Source organism: Mustela erminea, chromosome 5 (assembly GCF_009829155.1).
Source record: "Mustela erminea isolate mMusErm1 chromosome 5, mMusErm1.Pri, whole genome shotgun sequence".
Taxonomy (NCBI): Eukaryota; Metazoa; Chordata; class Mammalia; order Carnivora; family Mustelidae; genus Mustela; species Mustela erminea.
In genome coordinates, this window is record NC_045618.1 from 99,793,682 (window position 1) to 99,814,145 (window position 20,464).

Consider the following 20,464-nt stretch of genomic DNA (forward strand, 5'->3'; position numbering starts at 1 on the left):
GTCACTGCCAGCCAAAAGCAGTTTCTGATCCCAGCAGGGGAGAAGGGCCTCTCTACGTGAACACTTATCCTGGGGAGGGAGGGTGGGTGGGTGAGAAAGTGGAGATGCACAGACAGTAGAAAAGGACAGGACCTGAGTAGGAGTTTGGATTTGATGTTGGAAAGGACAGCCTCTTCTCACCTCCTTCTTAAAGGAAGAATGTTATTTTTTCCACCCAAATTCTAACATGACTCTTGGAAAGTGTTAGAGTCCATTTCTTGCTGGGATTCTGGATGCTCACATGAGGCAGCTACATAATGCTGCTTCATTTGGAAGATGTTTTCACACACTTAACAAACAGATTTAAGATAGATTTCCCTATTTCCTTCCTTTTAGTTGAGTGCAAATAGTGCTGTTCTAATGTCAGCACTGAAGGGCACTGCGCTGGGCAGTGCAGGCTAGAAGGTCAGGGTCTGACATGTCACTTAACCTCTCAAAGGCTCAGTCTTCCCATATGGAGGACGAGGTAATAATTATAATACTTTCTCCTGGAGTGTGGGAGGTGGAATAATGGCTTGTCCAAAAATGTCCTTGTCATATAATCCTTGCAATCTCTTACCTTACATGACAAAAGGTACTTTGCAAATGTAATTAGGGTAAGGATTTTGAGAAGGAGAGATTATCCAGATGGCCCCAAGGTAATCACAAGGGTCCTTATAAAAGGGAAACAGGAGGTGCAGAGTCAGAAAGAGATTGGAAGCTGCTACACTTCTAGCGTTGCAGATGGAGGAAGCGGCTGTGAGCCAAGGAACACAGGTGGCTTTTAGAAGCAGGAGAAGGAAAGAGAACAGATTCTCCTCTAGAACTACCTGAAGGAATGCAGCCGCATCAACACCACACTGTTTGCCTAGTGAAATCCATCTAGGAGTCTGACCTAAAGAACTGTAAGGTAATAAATTTGCATTATTTTAAGCTACTGAGTTTGTAGTAATTTGTTACAGCAGCAATAGGAAATTAATACACAGGGTAAATCTGGAATATTAAGATATCTGAACAGGAGAGGGGTCTGCATTTGTGGGCACAGAGGTGTAGTCTAGAGTCTTTATAGCTGTTTTAGAGTGAACAGAAAAAACTCCTAGTTTTCCCTTAGGATCTTATAGAACTGAAACATAGAATTGATTTTTTTCCTATAGTTCTTCTACTGGATTTCAGTATCCTTAAAAATACTTGCTGGCTGTCACTTTTTCATGGAATCTTTTAGTGGGCAGTGAAGAAAGTTCTTAGAAGCTTGACACAAAATGAGATAGAGTTTATTGCAATAGTTTTCTCACGGTATTTTGTATTATGATTCTATAAAGCCTTCTGAGATATACCTAAATATCCATTACCAAGGGTTCCAGGGAATATGCTGACTTTTAAATGTTAAATGGAAATATTTTTACAATTCATAATATACTTTCTAACTTTCTTATTAAGAACACAAGCCACAGAATGCCGTCTTTTGACTTTTTTGGGGGTGGAGGGGTCGTTCTCGGTTTTCCCAGTTACCTTCCCTCCTCACCAGTACCTCTTCTCTCTTCTAATGTGATGTTCCTAGTCTGCTGTGGTCTTCCTGAGTGGGTCATGAACTCAGTGGACTTGCGCATAAAGAAAGAATAGCAAGAACTGAGGAGATCGGGGCCCTGCTGTAAGGATAGCACAGGAGTGTCTACAGCTAACTTTGACTTTTTTTCTTCTTTTTTTTTTGACCAATCAGAGGTTATTATCACTTCTTGATTGTAAGATGACTATCTAGATTGCCGGGTGGATATCTTAGCTCTAGAGAGGTGAGGGAGCATAGTTTTTAGGTGTTCCAAGTCAGATGCCATGGAGTTCAGGGAGAAGGACGAATGAAGCCCATAAACTCTGGTGGCAGGGGCCATGCCTCATGCATCTTGATCCTGGGCCCAGCACAGTGCCTGACACAGCTGAGATGCTCCATTAATGTTTTTTGAATGAATGAGATTTTGTTATCATAGTCAGCTCAAGGCAGATTTTGAAGCTTTTGCCTTGTATACAGTTATTCCTTGTGTTTGGATTTCTGTCTGACTGTCTCTCTATACTCTGGGAAGTCTTCCCTCTTTTTTGGATCATATTCACTTTCTTTGCAATATGTTGCAACTTCATGTAGCTCTTGTGTGTTAAACAATCAGAATATTATTTCTACGAAAACATAAATTTAAAAAGTCCTGTTTTGGGTACACTTCCACTTTTAGGGGGCTGCTTCTTAGGCAAAATTAAACTAAATAGCAGAATTGAGGTGATTTTTAAAAATGGAACGGTTCAAACATTTCTGGTGTAAAATCTATCTGGAAAGCAACTGAGAAACACAGATCAAGGGCCTCAAAAGTGTTCATGCTCCTTGGTCTGGTAACTCCAATTCTAAGAATTTGTCCAAGGAAGATAGCAAGATTTGTGTGAGAGAGTATTGACAGACTCAAGGGTGACACCCTTCCTGTTCTTACTTCCCTGAAGGATTCCCTCCTCCAGTAAGACTGAATGAAGCCATTCCCTGGCAATTCTCCCCACTGAGAGGGGGTCAGAGAGAAACCCTCCCTTTTCAGTCAGCTAATAGTCTTGAGTTATTTGAGCCCCAGGAATGTTACCTGTGGTCTATTTTATTTTCTTTCCAGATTAAAGAAAAAGAAAAAGGTTAGTCTGTTTAGATAGGCAGAGGGAAAAATAAATGGGAAAATTACCGATTCTGTTCTCAGCCTCATCTAAAAAAAAATCTCTTTCAGGAGTAGAGTCTCCCAGACAGAATAAGCCCCAGAACTACGTGGGAAGAAGGCCTTGTTACATAACAGGTATTCTTTTGCCAATGGTTTCAAAGACCGTGACACAGCCATGACAGCTATTAAGTGGATTACTTAAAAAATATATACAACTGGGGTTGTGGGCCTCATTTTAAAATTTCATCAAGATTCTTAATTGTTGACAGTTCTATTTCTTCTTAAGTCAGGGTAATTGGGTTGAGATCTGCAGCTGGCTTATGTGCGTGGCTGTCTTAGGTGCACTCCAAGAACTCTGCTTTCAGGGAAGGAATCACACTTGAACTCACCTAATGATGCATTTTCCTTTCCTTTTCCCTTTTAATAACACTTTCTTTATAATTTCCATTGAATTAAATTATTTTTCATTGTTTTCCTGATTCCCAGATACAAATTATGTCTTCCTGCTAGTCCCCTTTCCTTCCCCCCCAGTGATAATAATAACTTGCAAGTATGTAACTAGTCACATGTCTTTTAAGCCTGTCTCTCTTCCTAGACTGTGAGCTCATACAAGCAGGGGGGACACCTCCTCATCCCTCTATGCCCACAGTGTAGCATACAGTGAGTCTTTACCAAGCACAGCCCAATAAATAGATATATAAGCAGAACTGCTTCTGGAGAAAATGATCAGCATTTATAAAAACGTAGACCTCTGATCTCCCTTGCATAATGTTACCTGTAAGTCAGCAGATGGTTTTATGATCCTTCAAAGAATATAAGTGACAAGTGGCTTAAACCTTGGACTAAATGCAGGTACATACAAATGAGACTTGCTATCATATATGAATTGGACCCTTCTGTAATACGGATTTTTGTTTTGAACTTGGGGAAAGGCTTAGTTGTTGCTAAGAAGACCGCAAAACATCTTGTTACAGTAGAAAGCCGAAACAAACCGCCATGCCATTCCCAAGAGCAGCAAAGAAAATAAACTTCCAAAGCAAACCTTTCCAGGAACTGTAGGAAGGAAGATTAATAGAATACAATATAAGTTCAGTTAATATATTGAACCCTGTCAATGGCATTTTTCTCACTGATTTCTAAAAACAAAAACAAAAACAAGAAAACCAAAAAATATATACATAGTTCTTTAATTCTATAGGCTTTCTCTATTGTTACAAATCTCTTTGATCTTCTTAATCAACTTTTTAAAAATTAGCTATCATTATTTTTTTTTCTTGCTTTCTAAACCTTGTCTTACCATGTGAATGAGTTAGAATGAGGGAGAAACAAATAGAACAAACCAAAGTTATGGAGAAAGTATGTGTGTGAACTTTATTTCATCATGAGAAAATCACTTCTGTGCAGTAACAGAGAATACTGATATATCTACACGATGATAAGGTTTTCTTTGTATTTAGATACATACCTTATATTTTGTACACAATATATAAAATTCATGGAGGAAATTAATTTCTACAGTACAGTTTCTTTGTTGGAAGAGGACTTGTTCCGTTAGTTTCGTTTAGAAAATGACCCCCAGTTCTGTGACTGTGGTACGAGGGATCGCAGTTCCAATCCTGTAATTTATTAGACACCATAATCTTATGAACAGTAAGAGAAACTGAGAAACTACATCCTCCTGCAGGATGAAAAGAGAAACATGAATGCTCAAGCTGCTATGCTAGTAACTGATTTTAGCGGAAGAATATGAGTTCCATGATGTATTATGAATAGAAGTAGTAGGTCTCATGATACATATTAGCAACATTGCTGCGAACTGTCTCCCTGCTCTGATGACATGCACTTCACTCTTCAATCAAACCACCTTGTACGCACGTGGGAAACGAGGCCATCATCACGAGGGGCCTTCTGCTTTGCACGTAGGCAATTCTTGGAGGGTTTTAGCATTTAGCAGGGTACTTGGGGAAAGAGACAACTGCTCTCAAGCAGAGAGGTCATCCCAGAGAGAAGTTGCTAAAACGGTCATTCGGGGGGCTGTAGCTATCCCATCCCTAGAACCCGATGGGAATGGGTCGTGCGGGCATGTTTCCTTCAGCGAATCCTTCTCCTTGAACAGCAACCCTCACAGACTTACCACTGCTCCCCAGGCCCGGTCTTTATGGCTAGGGGCCTGTCAACCTTGCTGTGGGATTTGAAGTTGTGCTTGTTTTTAACCATGTGAACCATTTTAAGTATGATTGGCGCATGCCAAAGTTTGTGGGAAGTGGGAAAAAAAAAAAAACACCACCACAGTTCTTTGAGCTAACATCTTGAATTTGAACAAAATCAACACAATTAGTTCTGCAGAGGGAGGTTATGGGGAATGCCAGCGGGGGTGACTTCTGTGATTAAAATGAGACCCAGAAGGTCTGAAAATGCTTTGGCACTGACCACAAATACCTCTTCATAGGTTTAATTTCATGTGCTGTGATTGCTTTTAGAATGAAAATGTTAAAAGCCTCAGAGGTTATACCTGGTCATCAAACACAAGCAAGCCCCTCTTCTGAGAGGAATGGCTTGACTCTGATGACCAACATATTTATAGTATGGCCAAGAAGCCAAAGTTCTCTGGGGCATGACATTGTAGAGTGGCCCTGGGTGGCCTAACCCAGCCTAGAGGGATGGGCAAAGGTGAAAATGGCGAGGTAATGCGGAGCTGCTGGTCATTTCCTGTTTGGTGCCCACAGGAAGCCTCAGTCCTGGTGCCGCTGGCCTCGGCTTTGGGCGTGAGATGGAAGGCGGTCCGCGCTGGCCGACAGGCCCTCTCTGAACAGCTCTAGCATCCCACACCCATTGGAAACATGTTCAGTCACACATATCCACAGCTGGAAAGAACCTCGGCCCCACCCTCAGAAACAGGTAAGGACTACAAAGCAATTTAGAATCATCTGGATAAAATTGGCAAGTGACGTGTGTCGTGGAGAATGGGAGCCTACCCTAGAACCTAGATACATTTGTTTCACACACCGGGGGGACATTCAGGCCTTCATTTTTTCAGCTTCTTCAACTGCAGCTTATTTAGAGTGTTATCAAAGGAAGCCGTCGCCCCAGGCCATTTGAACTGCCGCTGTGGACTCTTTGGTTTGATCACATCCACATACCATAGGCTCTCTCTAACGGCAGGAGAGGAACAGCGGCTTTGTGCCAGAATGCAGAGCAAGTCATGGAAACACTTCAGAATGTGGGCAGTGGTGGGGTTACCTCCGGGCTTGCCAGCCACTTTAGATGCCTCGCAGTTCTCGCTCTGAGGGATACTGCTGAAGGGCCTTACCCTCAGACGTTTGGAGGACCAGGGTCTTGCTGTACTGGCTGACTCCTGTTTTGTTGAAGGCCTTGATGCGAGCGTTGTATGTGCTGTTGAAGTGAAGACCATCCACGGTGCACATCGTCTCCTTCCCAACATATACTTCCTGAGGGTCAACAAAGAACAGGCCACAATTTAATGACAACCCTTGTGAGGGATGAGGAAGGCAGTGTCAGGAGCACTGTCAGGAGCAAACATTTTGGTGGCAGCCTGATCTGGATTCAAGTTCTGTGAGATACTAAGCCATTTAATTGACCTTATTTACTTATTTAAGATTTTATTACTTATTGTTTGAGAGAGAGAGAGAGAACACAAGCATGAGTAGGGGAAGGGGAGGAGTTTAGGGAGAGGGAGAGAGAGAATCTCAAGCAAACTCCCTGATGAGCATGGGGCCTAACACAGGGTTGATCTCAGGACCCTGAGATTATGACCTGAGCCAAAACCAAGAGCTGGACACTCAATCAACTGAGCCACCAAGGTGTCCCTAATTGGCCTTTTCAAGTCTCAGTTTTGACATCTGTAAAATGGGGACAATAATACCTAGTTCATGAGGCTGCTAAGACGATCTGGTAAGGAAGTCATGTGTGCAAACTGACAAATGTAATGCCTTATATTTAGCGTGGGCCTGGCACCTTAATGAGTGGTAATTACTAGCAGTTAGGGCTTAAAAAATTAAAATTGGGTGCTTATAGTTAGTGTCATGCTTATTATTATTAACTTGGCATTTACCCACATAGTATACCTACCAAGCTCTCTATCCATCAGTGTGATTTGTCAAAATTGGTTTGAAAACATGAGGGTGGTCTCTGTGTTCTGTCTGTAACTCCACTGGTAACTTGAGGAACTGTCACCAAGATTACACTCAAAGGCACAGAAGTATAGGTTTTATCGTGGTGCAGAGGGAAGGGGGAGGAAACAGGGCGGGAGGAAGAATGACATTTCAAAGGCTTAAAATAAATCGTAGCATAATGCATCTTTAGCATAGGTTAGGCATGTGCCTCCCTCTTTAGCTGTAGGCTTCTGCAACACTATGCTGATGTAATGAGTAAAAATAATTTGTATTCAAAGTACAGCCTTAAAATGATAACTCTCTGGTGGGATGCTAAGCAGATTGGGGTCTGGGATCCTGGCATGCTAAGAATTTTATATGATGGATTATCTAATGGACTCTTAACCACAATACGTGAGGTATGTGTTAATATTATCACCTCCCATTTTACAAGTGAGGTCATGAAGGCTCAAAGAAGTGAGAAGTGGGCACAATCCCACGGCTAAATGGTGGAGTTCAGATCGAGAGCAAGCAGTTGGACTCCAGAGCTTGTCGCCTACAAGAGCTTTCTCTTCAGAAGGGGAGGGCAGTTTCTCTTCAGAGACTCCTCTGTCCATCTTTGATGGTTCAAGGTGAATGCAGGTCTCCGTTGAAGGGCCGGCAGACCCTGCCAGGATGATCTGGTCTCAGGAGAGGTGGGGAAGCTTGGCCTGAGACCCCACAATGGGTCCTCTGAGGTGGTCCCTGGCTTTGGTTAACAAGTAGCAGATGCTCTACTTACCCGGAACTGACCACCATTGCCATCATCCAGCTCCAGAATGTAGCCTTCAGCAGGCACCGTGGACAGAGGTGGCTGTTTCCAGGACAGCGTGGCGCTGTTGTTGTGGGTACAACACTCCTCCAGCTGCAGGATGGGGGTTGCTGGGACTGGAGAGGAAGCTAAACAGAAATTAATGTAACCCTGGCTTCTGCTGAGGTACAAACATTTCAGGATCTTGGAATGGGAAACATCCCCCGGATCAACATGAGGCTTGACTCAGTACTAGCCCACGGGGGACCTGAACTGGATCTCTTCCAGAGTCTCTAGGACTGGACTGGGTCCTGAGCTGCTGTGATGCCCTTTCCCAAACTTGTGGTACTTCTTACCTTAACCGTGGGGAGACAATTGCTCTGTTCTCACCCCCTTGAGCACTGAAGACCCCATCGCTAAGGGAACTACTTTAATGGGAGATGGGTTTCCAGCCCGGCCCACTAAAGTCCATGTAACCCATAATATGGGTGAAAAACATATCATAAAATTTATCCTGAGCCTTGGCCCCCAGTGTATAAACTTGGAACTGCCTATTCTGAGGAGTTTGTTTGTTTTACCAGTGATTCTACTCAAGGTGTTGTACATATAAGTAGCTGCAACAGTGGATTTTTGAAAACTTAGTTGTAAGTGACATAAAAACAGTGATTTCTCCATTTCTAGACTTCTGAGGAACTTGACCCCATTTTTCCACAGTAGCCAGGCTAGTTCAGGTCCATTCTCTGAGGTGCAGAACAGCCAACTGTGAGCCTGGAGAGTAGCATGGCAGCAGAAGGGGCCTGGCAGGGGAGGGTCAAGGTGTCCTTGTGACTTTGTGAGAATCTGCCACAGTACTATGAGTTACAACATACCCCTGTCCCCATTTTGTGCTGGGAGTCTTTTCTATTACTTCAAACTGCAGAGGGGTTGAACCTTCAGACACACAGACATAGAATTGTTAGGTAACAAACAATTCCAGTTCCTAACATATGAACTCAATGTATATATTTGGGAATAATGTTTTTACCAACTATTTAAAAAAATTTTGTTTAGCACCAAACCATTAATTGTTTTTGTAGCACTTTAACAATAGGAGAGAACAGTTTGGATGGCATCCAGGGACATTTAAATGAACAAATGTTAATTATGGAACACCTGGTATGCTGTACCAAAATTGGACTCCGTGTCATGAATCAAATTATCTGCTCCCTGCCATCATCTCACCCCAAAGATGGTTTATTTAACAGCCATTTAGGAAATGGGTTCTATGGTGGATAACCTAGGAAATAACAGCAGTGCTCATAACACAAGAGATATGAAGGTGAGGCAGGTCAATTATACTTAAGAAAAGACTTTGATACAAGAAAACCATGCCTGAGTTACTAGAACAAACATAATGAAATCAAAATTATGACCAGTTGATTGGAGGTAGTGAGTTTAGGAAGGGAAATCATGTTTCAGGTTTCAATGGCATAGAATTCAGTTGGTCTTATGAGAAAGAGATCCTCAAACATCTGGAATTGGAGAAAAGGAGATGGATTCATTGCCTTGTTCAAGAAATAGACTACAGGACTGGATGGGAAGGGGAGGAGAGAGAAGATGTAACACCTAATGATCCTCTGCCCATAAACAGGCATCGCCTAACAGTTGTAATTGGAGGGTTAACTTCAGGTAATCATGTGTTAGGAAACCACCTGGTCATAATAATAAAATAATAAAAATAATAAATTTTAACATATTAACTGTGGAGTAAATTATGATAAGTTTAAGCAAACTGTTCTTCGAATGGCTTCTAGAGACATGGAATGATTCTCCTTGGGGATATCTGCTCTGAGCTGTCCTTACAGATCAGAGCCTATCATAAAACAACCTATTTCTTGGACTCTCTTTATTTCATTAGTTCCCCTATCAATCTTCATTTTCCCTTTGTTCATGTTTCAGGCAAGTCAACATTTTAAAATCAAAGAATAAGCTCACAAGATGGTTTCAACTTGAATCATGTAAATGCTTGCAATGTCTCCAATAAGAAACTCAAATTTCCTTGTATAGACATAGGTATAATTAATAGATTAATTGAAATACATGATGTCATGGGTAATTAAAGCATGAGAGCTTCATTTTTAAGTCCTCAGTGGATACGCTTTAAAAGACCAAAAAGATAATAAAAACTCTAATCACTCACTAATCTTCAGATTTTAATATTGTCCAGACCTTAAACAAATGAATCAAAAAAAAAAAAAAAAAGCGAAATGAGGGACGGAGAGTGAGATAAAGGGAGGGAAAGAGGGAGAGAAAGAGAGAAATGAAAATGAAGGAACATAGAGACATTTGCATATCTAAATCTATTTCTCGATGTGCTCAGAATTATTTTTTCTATGTCCTTATTTACCCCAAAGTGATGTTGCATATAAAAGGCAAATGTGCCAAAATTACAGCCTCATTAGCAAAGACTAAGGCTGACATTTTAGAAAAACAGATTTTATAGTGGGTATTTTATTACCCTATTTCACTTTATTAGGTATAAAATAAATGATGTATAAGAATCCAAAGTATTTTCAAATTATTATTTGTGCTTTGGAAATGGATAGCATCACAGTTCCTGGGCTGAACTCTAAGAAATTTTTATTTTACTGAAACTTCTGTCATTGGGCTGTTGCAGCTGTCTTAATCTTAATGCTTTCACCATAATTCTTGGATGTTTTGTTTTTCCAGTTTCAGGAGAAACTGACTGATCAGAAGTCTATTGCTTGTATTCTTTTGGCCCATAATATCAAGCTTTGGGCTAAAAATACTTTTCTTAGTTGCAAGAGGCAACCATTCTTACTCTCTTCCTACTGACTTCCTTGGAGTTTTGGCTCAAAATTAAATTCTGCAACGGTGTCTTCACAAGTGTCACCCAGGTGTTTTTCACAGTAACCCCACAAGAACAGGTGTTGTTATTATCTCTAGTTGATAGATGAGGAAAAAGAAACACAATTTTCATGGCTATTAAGTGGCAGAGCTGGGGTCCGAGTCCCAGCAGGCTGGCCCCAGGGGCTGTATGCTTAATTACACCACATTGCCTCTCCAGACTCATGTGTAGTAATAGTGTACTAGAGGGAAGTCCCCACACCTGATTCCAAGAGGAATATTTCCTTTTGCTTCTGTAATGTGAGTGACAAAGTTCCCCAAGAATTGTTGGCATAGATTAATGAAATATTTCACCATACATAGCATAATGTATCAATTTATCGAATCACTGTGTTGTCCACCTGAAACGAGTGTGACATTGGGTGTCAACCATACTTTAAAAATTGCAGAAAGAAAAAGAAAGAAATATTTCACCATGAGAGCTATGGTAGCTGGAAATGCAATTCTCCTGAGTCATCCTATCTGAATGTTCCTTGGGGGACTTTCTCTCCTTTATAGTGGCTGAACAACACAAGTAGCATCTCAGGAAAGTTTCTACTTTAGAGGAACAACAAGCCATTTCTGCAAAACTCTCATTAGTACACTGGTACAGAGAAATGCGAACGTGGGTTTTGAGGACATGCATTGCAGGACTCCAAACCATGAATGGATCACATGCATGAACAGAAGACATGTGAGTCAGTGTGTGTGCCCATCCGCATCCCTGTCAAACCTCTGGGTGCTCTTTCTCCATGATTTATAAAAAGGTCGGTTCACATCACACTGACCTTGCCCATGACTTTGGTGCATACTCGGCTCTTACATGTGACATGAGTTCATAAAGATAAATGTGTTCTTAGGTTGAGTAGAGGCACTTAAGGGATTAACAGCCATTGGTACTAAAAAGGCTTAGGGGAGCATTAATTAGGTCACTGTTTCATATCCTGGTTCAGAATGAACATGTTGGCATTTCTTTCCAGCACTGACTCATGAATCTTGGGACACTTTCTATACTTAAAACAATTCTGGGATAATATTTTTCTGAGGATGTTTGAACAAAGAAGGTACCAGCATTCTCCACTTAGATTTCAGATGCAGAATCAGGAAGAGCAGATGAGTTAAATCCTTGGCTCATAGGAGAATAATTTTCTTGCTGATTAGTAGCTGCCCTAACTGAAACAAAAAAAAACAGCAACAGACCTATCTTTTTTGATATCAAGGGAAAAAAAAGACTTCTGAGATGAAATTCCAAAACCAGAGAGATGCTAGAATTTCCAGTTAAGAAATGAACAGATACTTTTGTTGTTAGTTTGAGTCAAACTTTAAATGCATACTTTAAGTAGCTCTGAAAATATTTTAACTTTCTACTGTAATCTGCTTAGCATAATTAGGAAACATATATTGAAGTACACATATTGTATACTGTATTAATGGTCAGATTACTTTAGCACTGTTCTCAATGCTATTTAAATTTTGACCCTTCTTACACGGATTTGGGGGTACAGTTTCTTGAGATATTTTTACTGACAAGCTGGGAACATGCAGTGTATTAAACTGACCAAGCTATCCTACCAAAAAACACTACTACACCTAGCACAGCTGTGTATGTTAACAGCTATCAAAGAGGCCAGTAGGAGTAGTCTTAACCACAGCCAGTCAAATTCTATTGCGTCATGACCTTTTGGCTTCTCCTTTCCATCGAAAACATCTGACAGATAAAAATTATTTCGAGTCTAACGAGGACTTGGCTCTCACCGAATTAATTAAACTTCACAAGCACAAAGCAAAGCATATAAATTAACTCTGCAGAAGGATACTAATCAGCAGTAAATTAAATTGATGTGAAGTATGAAAAAGAAAAGGAAAATGGAATAATCCAGTCTCATCCCAAATAGCCTGTTAGAGGAACCTTGTAAATAACTGAGATCATTTTGTGTCCCGGGTGAATTTTTGTGTGTTCTGCATTTTGGCCTTGAGAGTGCGTGGCACTCTCTGCCGCACGTGCAGACTTTGGTGGAGTGGACACATAGCCATTTTTCATGCATATGTCTGCAGGCAGCCTTAAGGGGCCAAGTGCCTGTGCTTTAGGATTGGGGTCTGTGAGGCACAGCACATGAGGCTGCAGTTCCCATACCAGATGAAGGGCCTGTTCATTCCAACACAATTGTTACCATCCTGCCAACTGGCCTGGACTTCTCTCTGGGCAGATGGACATAATTCAGAAGGACAGCAAATAAGGGAGGGGAGGGCTCTGTCAGCTGCTGAAAGCAGTTCAAAGCCCTGAGGCTCTCCCCCTCTACCTGCTCCATCACCAAATCTAATTGGGTTGGCTCCTTTTTTCCTTCCACTGAAAGCCTTCCACTGCCTTTCTGCGACATATTTTCTCCTCTGAGCTATTTGTGACATAACTTTCAATGATTTGACCTCATTGAGAGGATGGGATCCAGGGAGAGGCTGATTGAGGGGGATTTACCTGGGGATCCATGTATTACTCAGATGGCTGTATTCTATAGACCACATGTGGGTGTTAAAGAAGACATTCTAAATAGCAAGAAAGTTGTGTTGCAACAAAAAGTTAAATTTCTTAAGTTTAAGAGAAGAATTTGGTTATTGCTTGAAGAAGCCAGTTTATAAGGCACTAATGTTAAAACACAAACTGGAAGTTGTAGGTGCAGGGTCTGGAACGTATCCCTCTGGCTTTGAGTGCTTGCCTGACATTCACTAGCTGTGTGAATTCAGTCAAGCTACCCAGTCTACCTGTGCCTCAGTTTCCTTGGATGCCTACTAGGGCTGTAAGAATAAATTGAATTAATCCACATGAAGTACTTAGGAGAGTTTCTGGTTTGGTAAATAGTCAGGAAATGCTAAACATTTTTGTTATGGCAACAAAGTACTTTTATTAACAATCTATATGCTATTTACTCCAAAAATCAGTTAAGGCATCATCCCAAAGCAATAGATAATAAACAAAAAATGAGAAAACTGAAAATAAAAGAGCAAAAATCCATTAAAAGAATGAGAGAGTTACCTGTACCAGGTACACAGATGAGTTTAGCTGTGTGATGTGAGTTACAAGTGCAGAGCCCTAAGACTTGCTGGTTAGGTCTTTTTCTCTGATAAAAGGAAGCATGCAGATTTTTCTTAAAAAATGAAAATCTTAAATCACTAACTTCTAAGTCCTTTATTATGTGGCTGCTCAAATTGGGAGAAGCAAAGAGCAAATCAATTTCTTCAGTTTTAGGAAAAAGACTAGAAAGTGACACAATTACAGAGATGAAGAACAGATAGGTGATTTCCAGGGATTGATGACAGCAGAGGGGAGGGGTGTGGGTATAATTATATGACCATAATGGAGTAGCATGAGGGAGGTCTTTATGGTGGTAGCTTAATTGCAGGAGCAGTTAGATGACTCTAAACACCTGACAAATGACCCAGAGTGATACATATTCATTGTACCAATGTTAATTCCTGTGTTGTTGGTTTTTTTTTTTTTTTTTTTTTTTAAAGTGGACTCCACACAGGGTATAGAGCCCAATGCGGGGCTTGAACTCACAACCCTGAGATCAAGACCTGAGCTGAGATCAAGAGTTGGATGCTTAACCAACTGGGCCAGGCCACCCAGGTGCCCCTAATTTCCTGGTTTTGATATAAGATGATAGTTCTACAAGATGCAACCATTGATGGAAACTAGGCTAAGGGTACACAGGACCTTTCCTTACTATTTTTTGCAACTTCCTGTGAGTGTATAAATATTTCAAAATGAAAGTTAAAAAAAGAATCTTTTTAATGGATATTACTTATACTGCATAAAAATACCATTGCATGGTTGGCTTTTTATTTTTCTTTGAAAGAGTTACTTTCCTTAAGATAATTTTAGGTACTTGCACATCCCCCCAGCCACCAAAAAAATCTCAAAGACATCTTGCAAACCCCTAAATCATATAAGCCAAAAGTTTAAAAAGTTAAAATTTATTTCAGAACTTCATTTTCCTTCTGTAACCAGGCTGGCATTTTCCTGACCAGTATTGGCAAGTCAACACTGATCCTCTCAAATTCCCACTAATTTATGCTCAACCATTTGCTCACCACCTACCCATGTGGCAGTAGTCATTTCAATTCTCAACTGCCTTGATTTATACCAATATTTCTGGGTTACTTTCTGTAACAAGATTTTATTTATGTACAGTGATATGGTCTCTATCTCCTTATCTTTTTTTATGTCAGCTATTCCCTGATGCTGGGCTTGTGACAGCTCTAAGACTCTTAAGGAGGCAAGCATTGAGTTTATCTGAATGTTATCTGGCTTTCTGAAAGGTAGGTCACAGGGCTACAGTGGTACATTTCCCATATGTGGTAAGCTGGGAGCCACTCCAGACTTTTGTACTGTTACCCAGAGGTGTGTGTGTGTATGTTTACTTCCCCACCTCGTAGGTGATTTATAAACCTGCCAGCTGCATTTTGTTTGCTACTGTCTGGCACAAAGCCTCAATCCTGCTTCAAGTACCAGTATCCACTTGGGGTGTTGCTCTATTTCAGGGGCTGCAGGCACGCACCTTTCATCTGCACAAAGTCGAGCTGGTGAATGGATTGCAGCAGAGGGCTGTTGTCCAGACTCAGGTCGAAGTCCGTGGTCATCCTGGGAGTGAGTGTGCCTTTCCCCCACTGGTCCTCAGTCAGGTGCACCCTCCTTATGAGGGCGTCGGAAATCTAATCACATCAAAGACCACAGCCTAAGAGATATAATACCACACTGGACACAGAACACTGCTCTTCCACTCTCCAGGAGCACACAGAAACAGTCTGGGACTCACACCTTTCCTGTCTCCATGTAGGCAGTGAGAAGCCTATTATGACCAGGGTCACCCATGCAAACCTGGGTGCTTTCATGAGTTGGAGGGAGCCACTATAAATAATTAGCAGCTGTAAATTGCTTTGTAGACAAACCCAGATATATGCTATTGCTATTTATGACTGATCAACTAAATGCCAGCAACATTTGATAACATGTTGGTGATCTGTTAATCCTAGCAGAACTAACAACCCTAAGTTTCTAATAGGATGTGTGGATATTATGTAAACACTTGGAATGAGTTTTATAAAATAGTTTGAGAGGCTGCAGATGGTAATCTATAATGTGGAATTTCTTACACTTTAAGCCTGTCATCTTCTCTATCACTTCATTCTTTGATAGAGAACTCTTCCATTTCTTATATTTAATCTCCCATTGTCACTCTTGGCCAGTTTGATAAAATGTGAATTGGAAGGAATCTATGAGTTCCTTAATAAAAGCTCCCTTAATCATTGAGCTCAAAACCTAAGCAAAATTCAGCTGACATCATTACATCTCATTAAAACAATCAACACCGAAAAAAATTATGAGAAATCCAAGGAATGAAAAAACTCCTGGAAAATCACTGATTTAACTAGCCAGTAGAAACTGTCAAGAAGGTAGAAGCCTTGCATGTTTAAACATTTCTAGCTGACAATACTGTCCAAGATATTAGTGGAAAGGGACCCAATTCTTAGGCGAAACAGTAGCCCTGCTTCAGAGGAAATTACAGGGACTTACATTTTCATGGTTAAACATGAACAGAAACAAATTTTAAGAAGCCCAGGTACATCTCAATCTTGGAGCACATGGTGGCAGAGACTTTCAGGAAGTCAGTGGCGTTCTGCTGGCGCCCACATGTGCGTGGCTGTCTAAAGGTGGGTCCCACTGTGGAGGGAACATGGTCAGCAAGGGCTGCCGAGAGTCCAGCTGCAACATTGGTGGACTGAGTTTCACGGGACACTGAGAATCTGAAGTAGAAACTAGTTAACACTTACCTGCAAAAAGCCACTGGGATCATTTTCCTTAATGACCTCTAGGCAGTACTCCATGAGACCTGTGGTCTGGCGCAATTTCACTGTGCAGTGAGAGATCTGATCTCGAACCACCTAGGATTGATGTGAGAACAGAATGGTCCAAAGTGGAACAGGCTGAAAAAGAAGCAAACTGTGGTGCTTGAAGGGACATCTTCCTCAGGTTCCCCTTGCTCCCCAATCTTCCAGGAAGCTGATACTGTGAGCTGCTCTAAGTGGGAGGTCGTGGAGAGTTTATGAAGGAGCTGAGTAACCCGAGGTGTGGTTGCAGCTTCTGTTCTGTGAAACGTCACCCACCCGCGCCCACCCTGTGCCTCTCTTGTAAAAAGCAAACGTCCTCATCTGAACCCAATTCCTTCTCATTCTGATTCTTCTTCTTGAGTGGGTGGTGGGATGGAGTTAGAGGTGAAACTTGCTGAAAGACAGTGAGCTAATGACAACAAGGAAGCCAGACAAAGATGAATGCAGAGTTAAGTTTGGAGTATAACCCACTTAGAAGCAGTCACTGCCTCATTAGGAGAGCAGCTGTTTTATTTATTTATTTATTTAGACAATGAGAGAGAAAGAGACAGAATGAACAGAGGAGTGGCAGAAGGAGAGGGAGAAGCAGACTCCCCCCTTGAACAGGGAGTCTGATGTGGGGTTTGATCCTAGGACCCTGGGATCATGACTTGAGCCCAAGTAGGATGCTTAACTGACTGAGCCCCTGAGCCGCCCCTGGGAGAGCAGTTTTAAAGTCTCTCTCTAGTTACCATGCTGTGAGCCTGCTTTAACCTAGAAAGGCATTTCTCTGAACATGCAGTTTCTGCCTCTGGGAAGTTGTCTTTGCCCAGTGTCAAACACATGACAGTCCTTGAAAAGTTTCTTTCTTCAAAGATTCATTTTCCATGTCCTCTGCTCAGTGACCCAAATCCTGAAGTGGTTTCTGAAGCTAGAGTTGAACAAGAGTTTTCTAGGAAACTCAATTACTTACGTTTATACTACTTTACAAAATCCTCAAAAATATCCAGCTTTCTTGATTTTATAAATAATAACTAAAAGAAATTTTAATAATAATTATTAAAAAGCTTTTTCTTCATTTCTTCTTTTAAGTTTTGATTATACATTTTTCATCAAAGATTATTATATCTACTTTTGAAAACAATTGGAAAATAGACCCCAAAAAAGCAGTTATCTCATCACTCTCATGCAAATTTTTAAAACATTTTGTTTGTTTTTTTTTAGGTTTTATCCTTGAGCTAGATACTTTTATAGTTGCAATCATAATATGTGATAATTTTACCTCCTTCCCACTTAACACTATACCATATACCATTTCACATGTTGCCACCATCAATAAATGTTACTGGCTCCATAAATATCCCACTGAGTGGGTTATCATAATTAATTAAACATTCCTGTTCCTCTATTTTTGGACATTTAAGTTCCTCCTAATTTTTTTGACAGTTCATCTATTTATTATTGCTGATGTCTTTCTAATTTTTTTTCTTGTGGTAAAACGTACATACAAAATTGTTACAATTTTAGCTATTTTTTAAAAACAAGTTTATTCATTTATTTGAAAGAGAGACAGAGATAGTGACAGAGATAGTGAGAGAGAACAAGCAGGGAGGACAGGGAGAAGCACACTCCCCACTGAGCAGGAAGTCTAACATGGGACTCGATCCAGGACCCCGGGACCACGACCGGAACTGAAGGCAGATGCTTAACTGACTGAGCCATCTCAGCTATTTTTAATCAGATAATTCTGTGGCATTAAATACATTCATATTGTTGTGCAACTCTCATCACCATCCATTTTCAGAATTGTTTTTATCTTTCCGAACTAAAACTTTGTACCTATTAAACAGTAACTCTCTATTCTCCCCTCCCCGCTGGCCCCTGGCAACACCACCATTCTATTTTCTGTCATTATGGATTCGACTACTCCAGGATTCTCATGTAAGCGGAATCATACAATGTTTGTTCTTTTGTGACTGGCTCATTTCATTTAGCATCATATCTTTATGGTGTTTATCCACACTGTAGCTGATGTCAAAATTTCCTTCCTTTTTTTTTGTTTCCTTAAGATTTATTTATTTTAGTGAGCGAGCACAAGGGGGAAGGGCATAGGAGGAGGGAGAGTGAAACTCAAGCAGACTCCATGCTCAGCACAGAGCTCAATGCAGGGTCTGTGATGGCAACCCAAGCTGAAACCAAGAGTTGGACACTTAAACTGACTGAGCCACCCAGACATCCTGAATTTCCTGAATAATATTTCATTGTAGGTACATACCACATTTTGTTTATCCATTCAATCATTGATGGATGCTTGGGTTACTTCTACCTTTGGCTCTTGTGAACAAAGCTGTTATGACCATGGGTATACAAATATCCGAAAGTCCCTGTTTCACTTATTTTGGGTATATATCCTGAAGTAGAATTGCTGGATCATATGCTAATTCTATTTTAGTTTTTTGAGAATCATCATACTGTTTTCCATAGCAGCTGTACCATTTAATATTCTCATTAGCAATGCACAAGGGTTCCAATTTCTCCATATTCTTACCAACACTTATTACTATCTTTTAAAAAAATAATAATAGCCACCCTAATGGATGTGAAGTGGTATCTCATTGTGGTTTTGATTTGCATTTCCCTAATGACTAATGATGCTGAGCATCTTTTCATATGCTTATTGGCCATTTGTATATCTCCCATGGAGAAATGTCTATTCAAGTCCTTTGCCTATTTTTTAACTGGGTTGTTTTTTTGCTTTTGACGCACAAAATTTATAAATTTGCATGAAGTCCAATTTGTCTACCTTTTCCTTTGTTGCCTGTGCCTCTGGTGCAATATCCAAGCAATCATTGCCAAATCCAGTGTTGGGAAGCATTTGCCCATTTGAAACATTAGTGTTTTCATCTAAGAGTTTTATATTTTCAGTTCTTACATTTAGGTCTTTGGTCCATTTTGAGTTAATTTTTGTGTATGGTGTTAGGTAATGGTCCAACTTCTTTCTTTGGCATGTGGATAGCCAGTTTTTCTGCTGTCATTTGTTGTAAAACTGTCTTTCCCCATTGCCTAGTCTTGCCACCCTTGTCAAAATCATACTGTTTTCATTATTGTAGATTTGCAGTAAGTTATATAATCAGGAAGTATGAGAACTCTAGTTTTGTCCTTTTACATGATTGTTTTTGCTCTATAGAGTTTCCTAATTTTTTGACAGATGATTTGTTCCCACTTTTTCACTTTTAATAAAATAAAAATAAAAATAAAAATAAAGTGTAGGGTTTAAAATCTGCATATCAGAACTGGTGAAAGAAATCAACTTTGATGTGAAGATCATTTCTGAGATTTTGCCGGGGAGAGGCGAGACCAAATTTAAAATTCAGTGATAGACTTATTTTCTTCTGGCATCTAGTATTCTGTCAAACCATCACCCTATCTGTTGGTCTGGGCTCATGGAATGCAAATTATTTTGTTTTATTTTTTTAATAAAAAACAAGCAGGAAGATTAAGTTTTTGCTTCTTACAGGGAGAAAAAACACAAAACACCCAAAAGTATTAAAAAAAAAAAAAATCCAGGACAGGTGACCTACTGCTAATATGCTACTTCTGTCTGCCATTTTAGGTGTAACTAAATTGTTCCCAGAAAATGTGTTGACATTTTGGTAGCCAGTGCATGAATGCTTCTAGACAGCAGAAGCCTCAGCAGTGGCCAATCACTATCCAAAGGGCATCTGTCCTAAGACTGTGCATACCTAACTGAGTGGTGTGCAAGTCTGCACTGGGCATTGTAACCCAAAGTGAGTCTGCTGAGGCCAAATAGACTTGAATTGTTGTGTTTATTTTCCAGAGCATACAGATCAATGATAATTTTATGACCTAAATGTACTGAAATACATATGATAATCAGGCCTCATAAAATTCTACATCTGCCTCTATACATTTCCTTCTAAAGCAAGATTTATTTGATGCTGAAGGAGCTGTCTTCAATGTCAGGGCTCTCCAGCTAATCTTAAGAAGTTTCACTGTAGTGAAGAGTTGGTGCATTTCAGTGGGGGTTTGCCATTGGCTCCTGTATTCCATGGTTCAATCTTCTTGGGATAACTCAATATCCCTGAGTTCCTGGCTCTCAACTC

The 20,464-nt window shown here is 40.5% G+C and overlaps 1 protein-coding gene across 8 annotated transcripts in view; it reads right to left on the reverse strand.

Annotated features, from left to right (window-relative positions):
* Positions 1-20,464, reverse strand: part of TRIM9 (tripartite motif containing 9) — a 108,557-nt gene that overhangs the window by 16,914 nt on the left and 71,179 nt on the right. For 7 of the 8 annotated variants that reach the window (XM_032344211.1, XM_032344210.1, XM_032344205.1 and 4 more), the window contains exons 4-7: positions 16,305-16,415; positions 15,032-15,185; positions 7,584-7,741; positions 6,001-6,139 (exon numbers count right to left, since the gene is read on the reverse strand). In XM_032344211.1, the coding sequence (XP_032200102.1) occupies positions 6,001-6,139; positions 7,584-7,741; positions 15,032-15,185; positions 16,305-16,415 (562 nt within the window). The remainder of the gene's footprint in view (positions 1-6,000; positions 6,140-7,583; positions 7,742-15,031; positions 15,186-16,304; positions 16,416-20,464) is intronic. The other variant, XM_032344204.1, reaches the window with a different exon arrangement.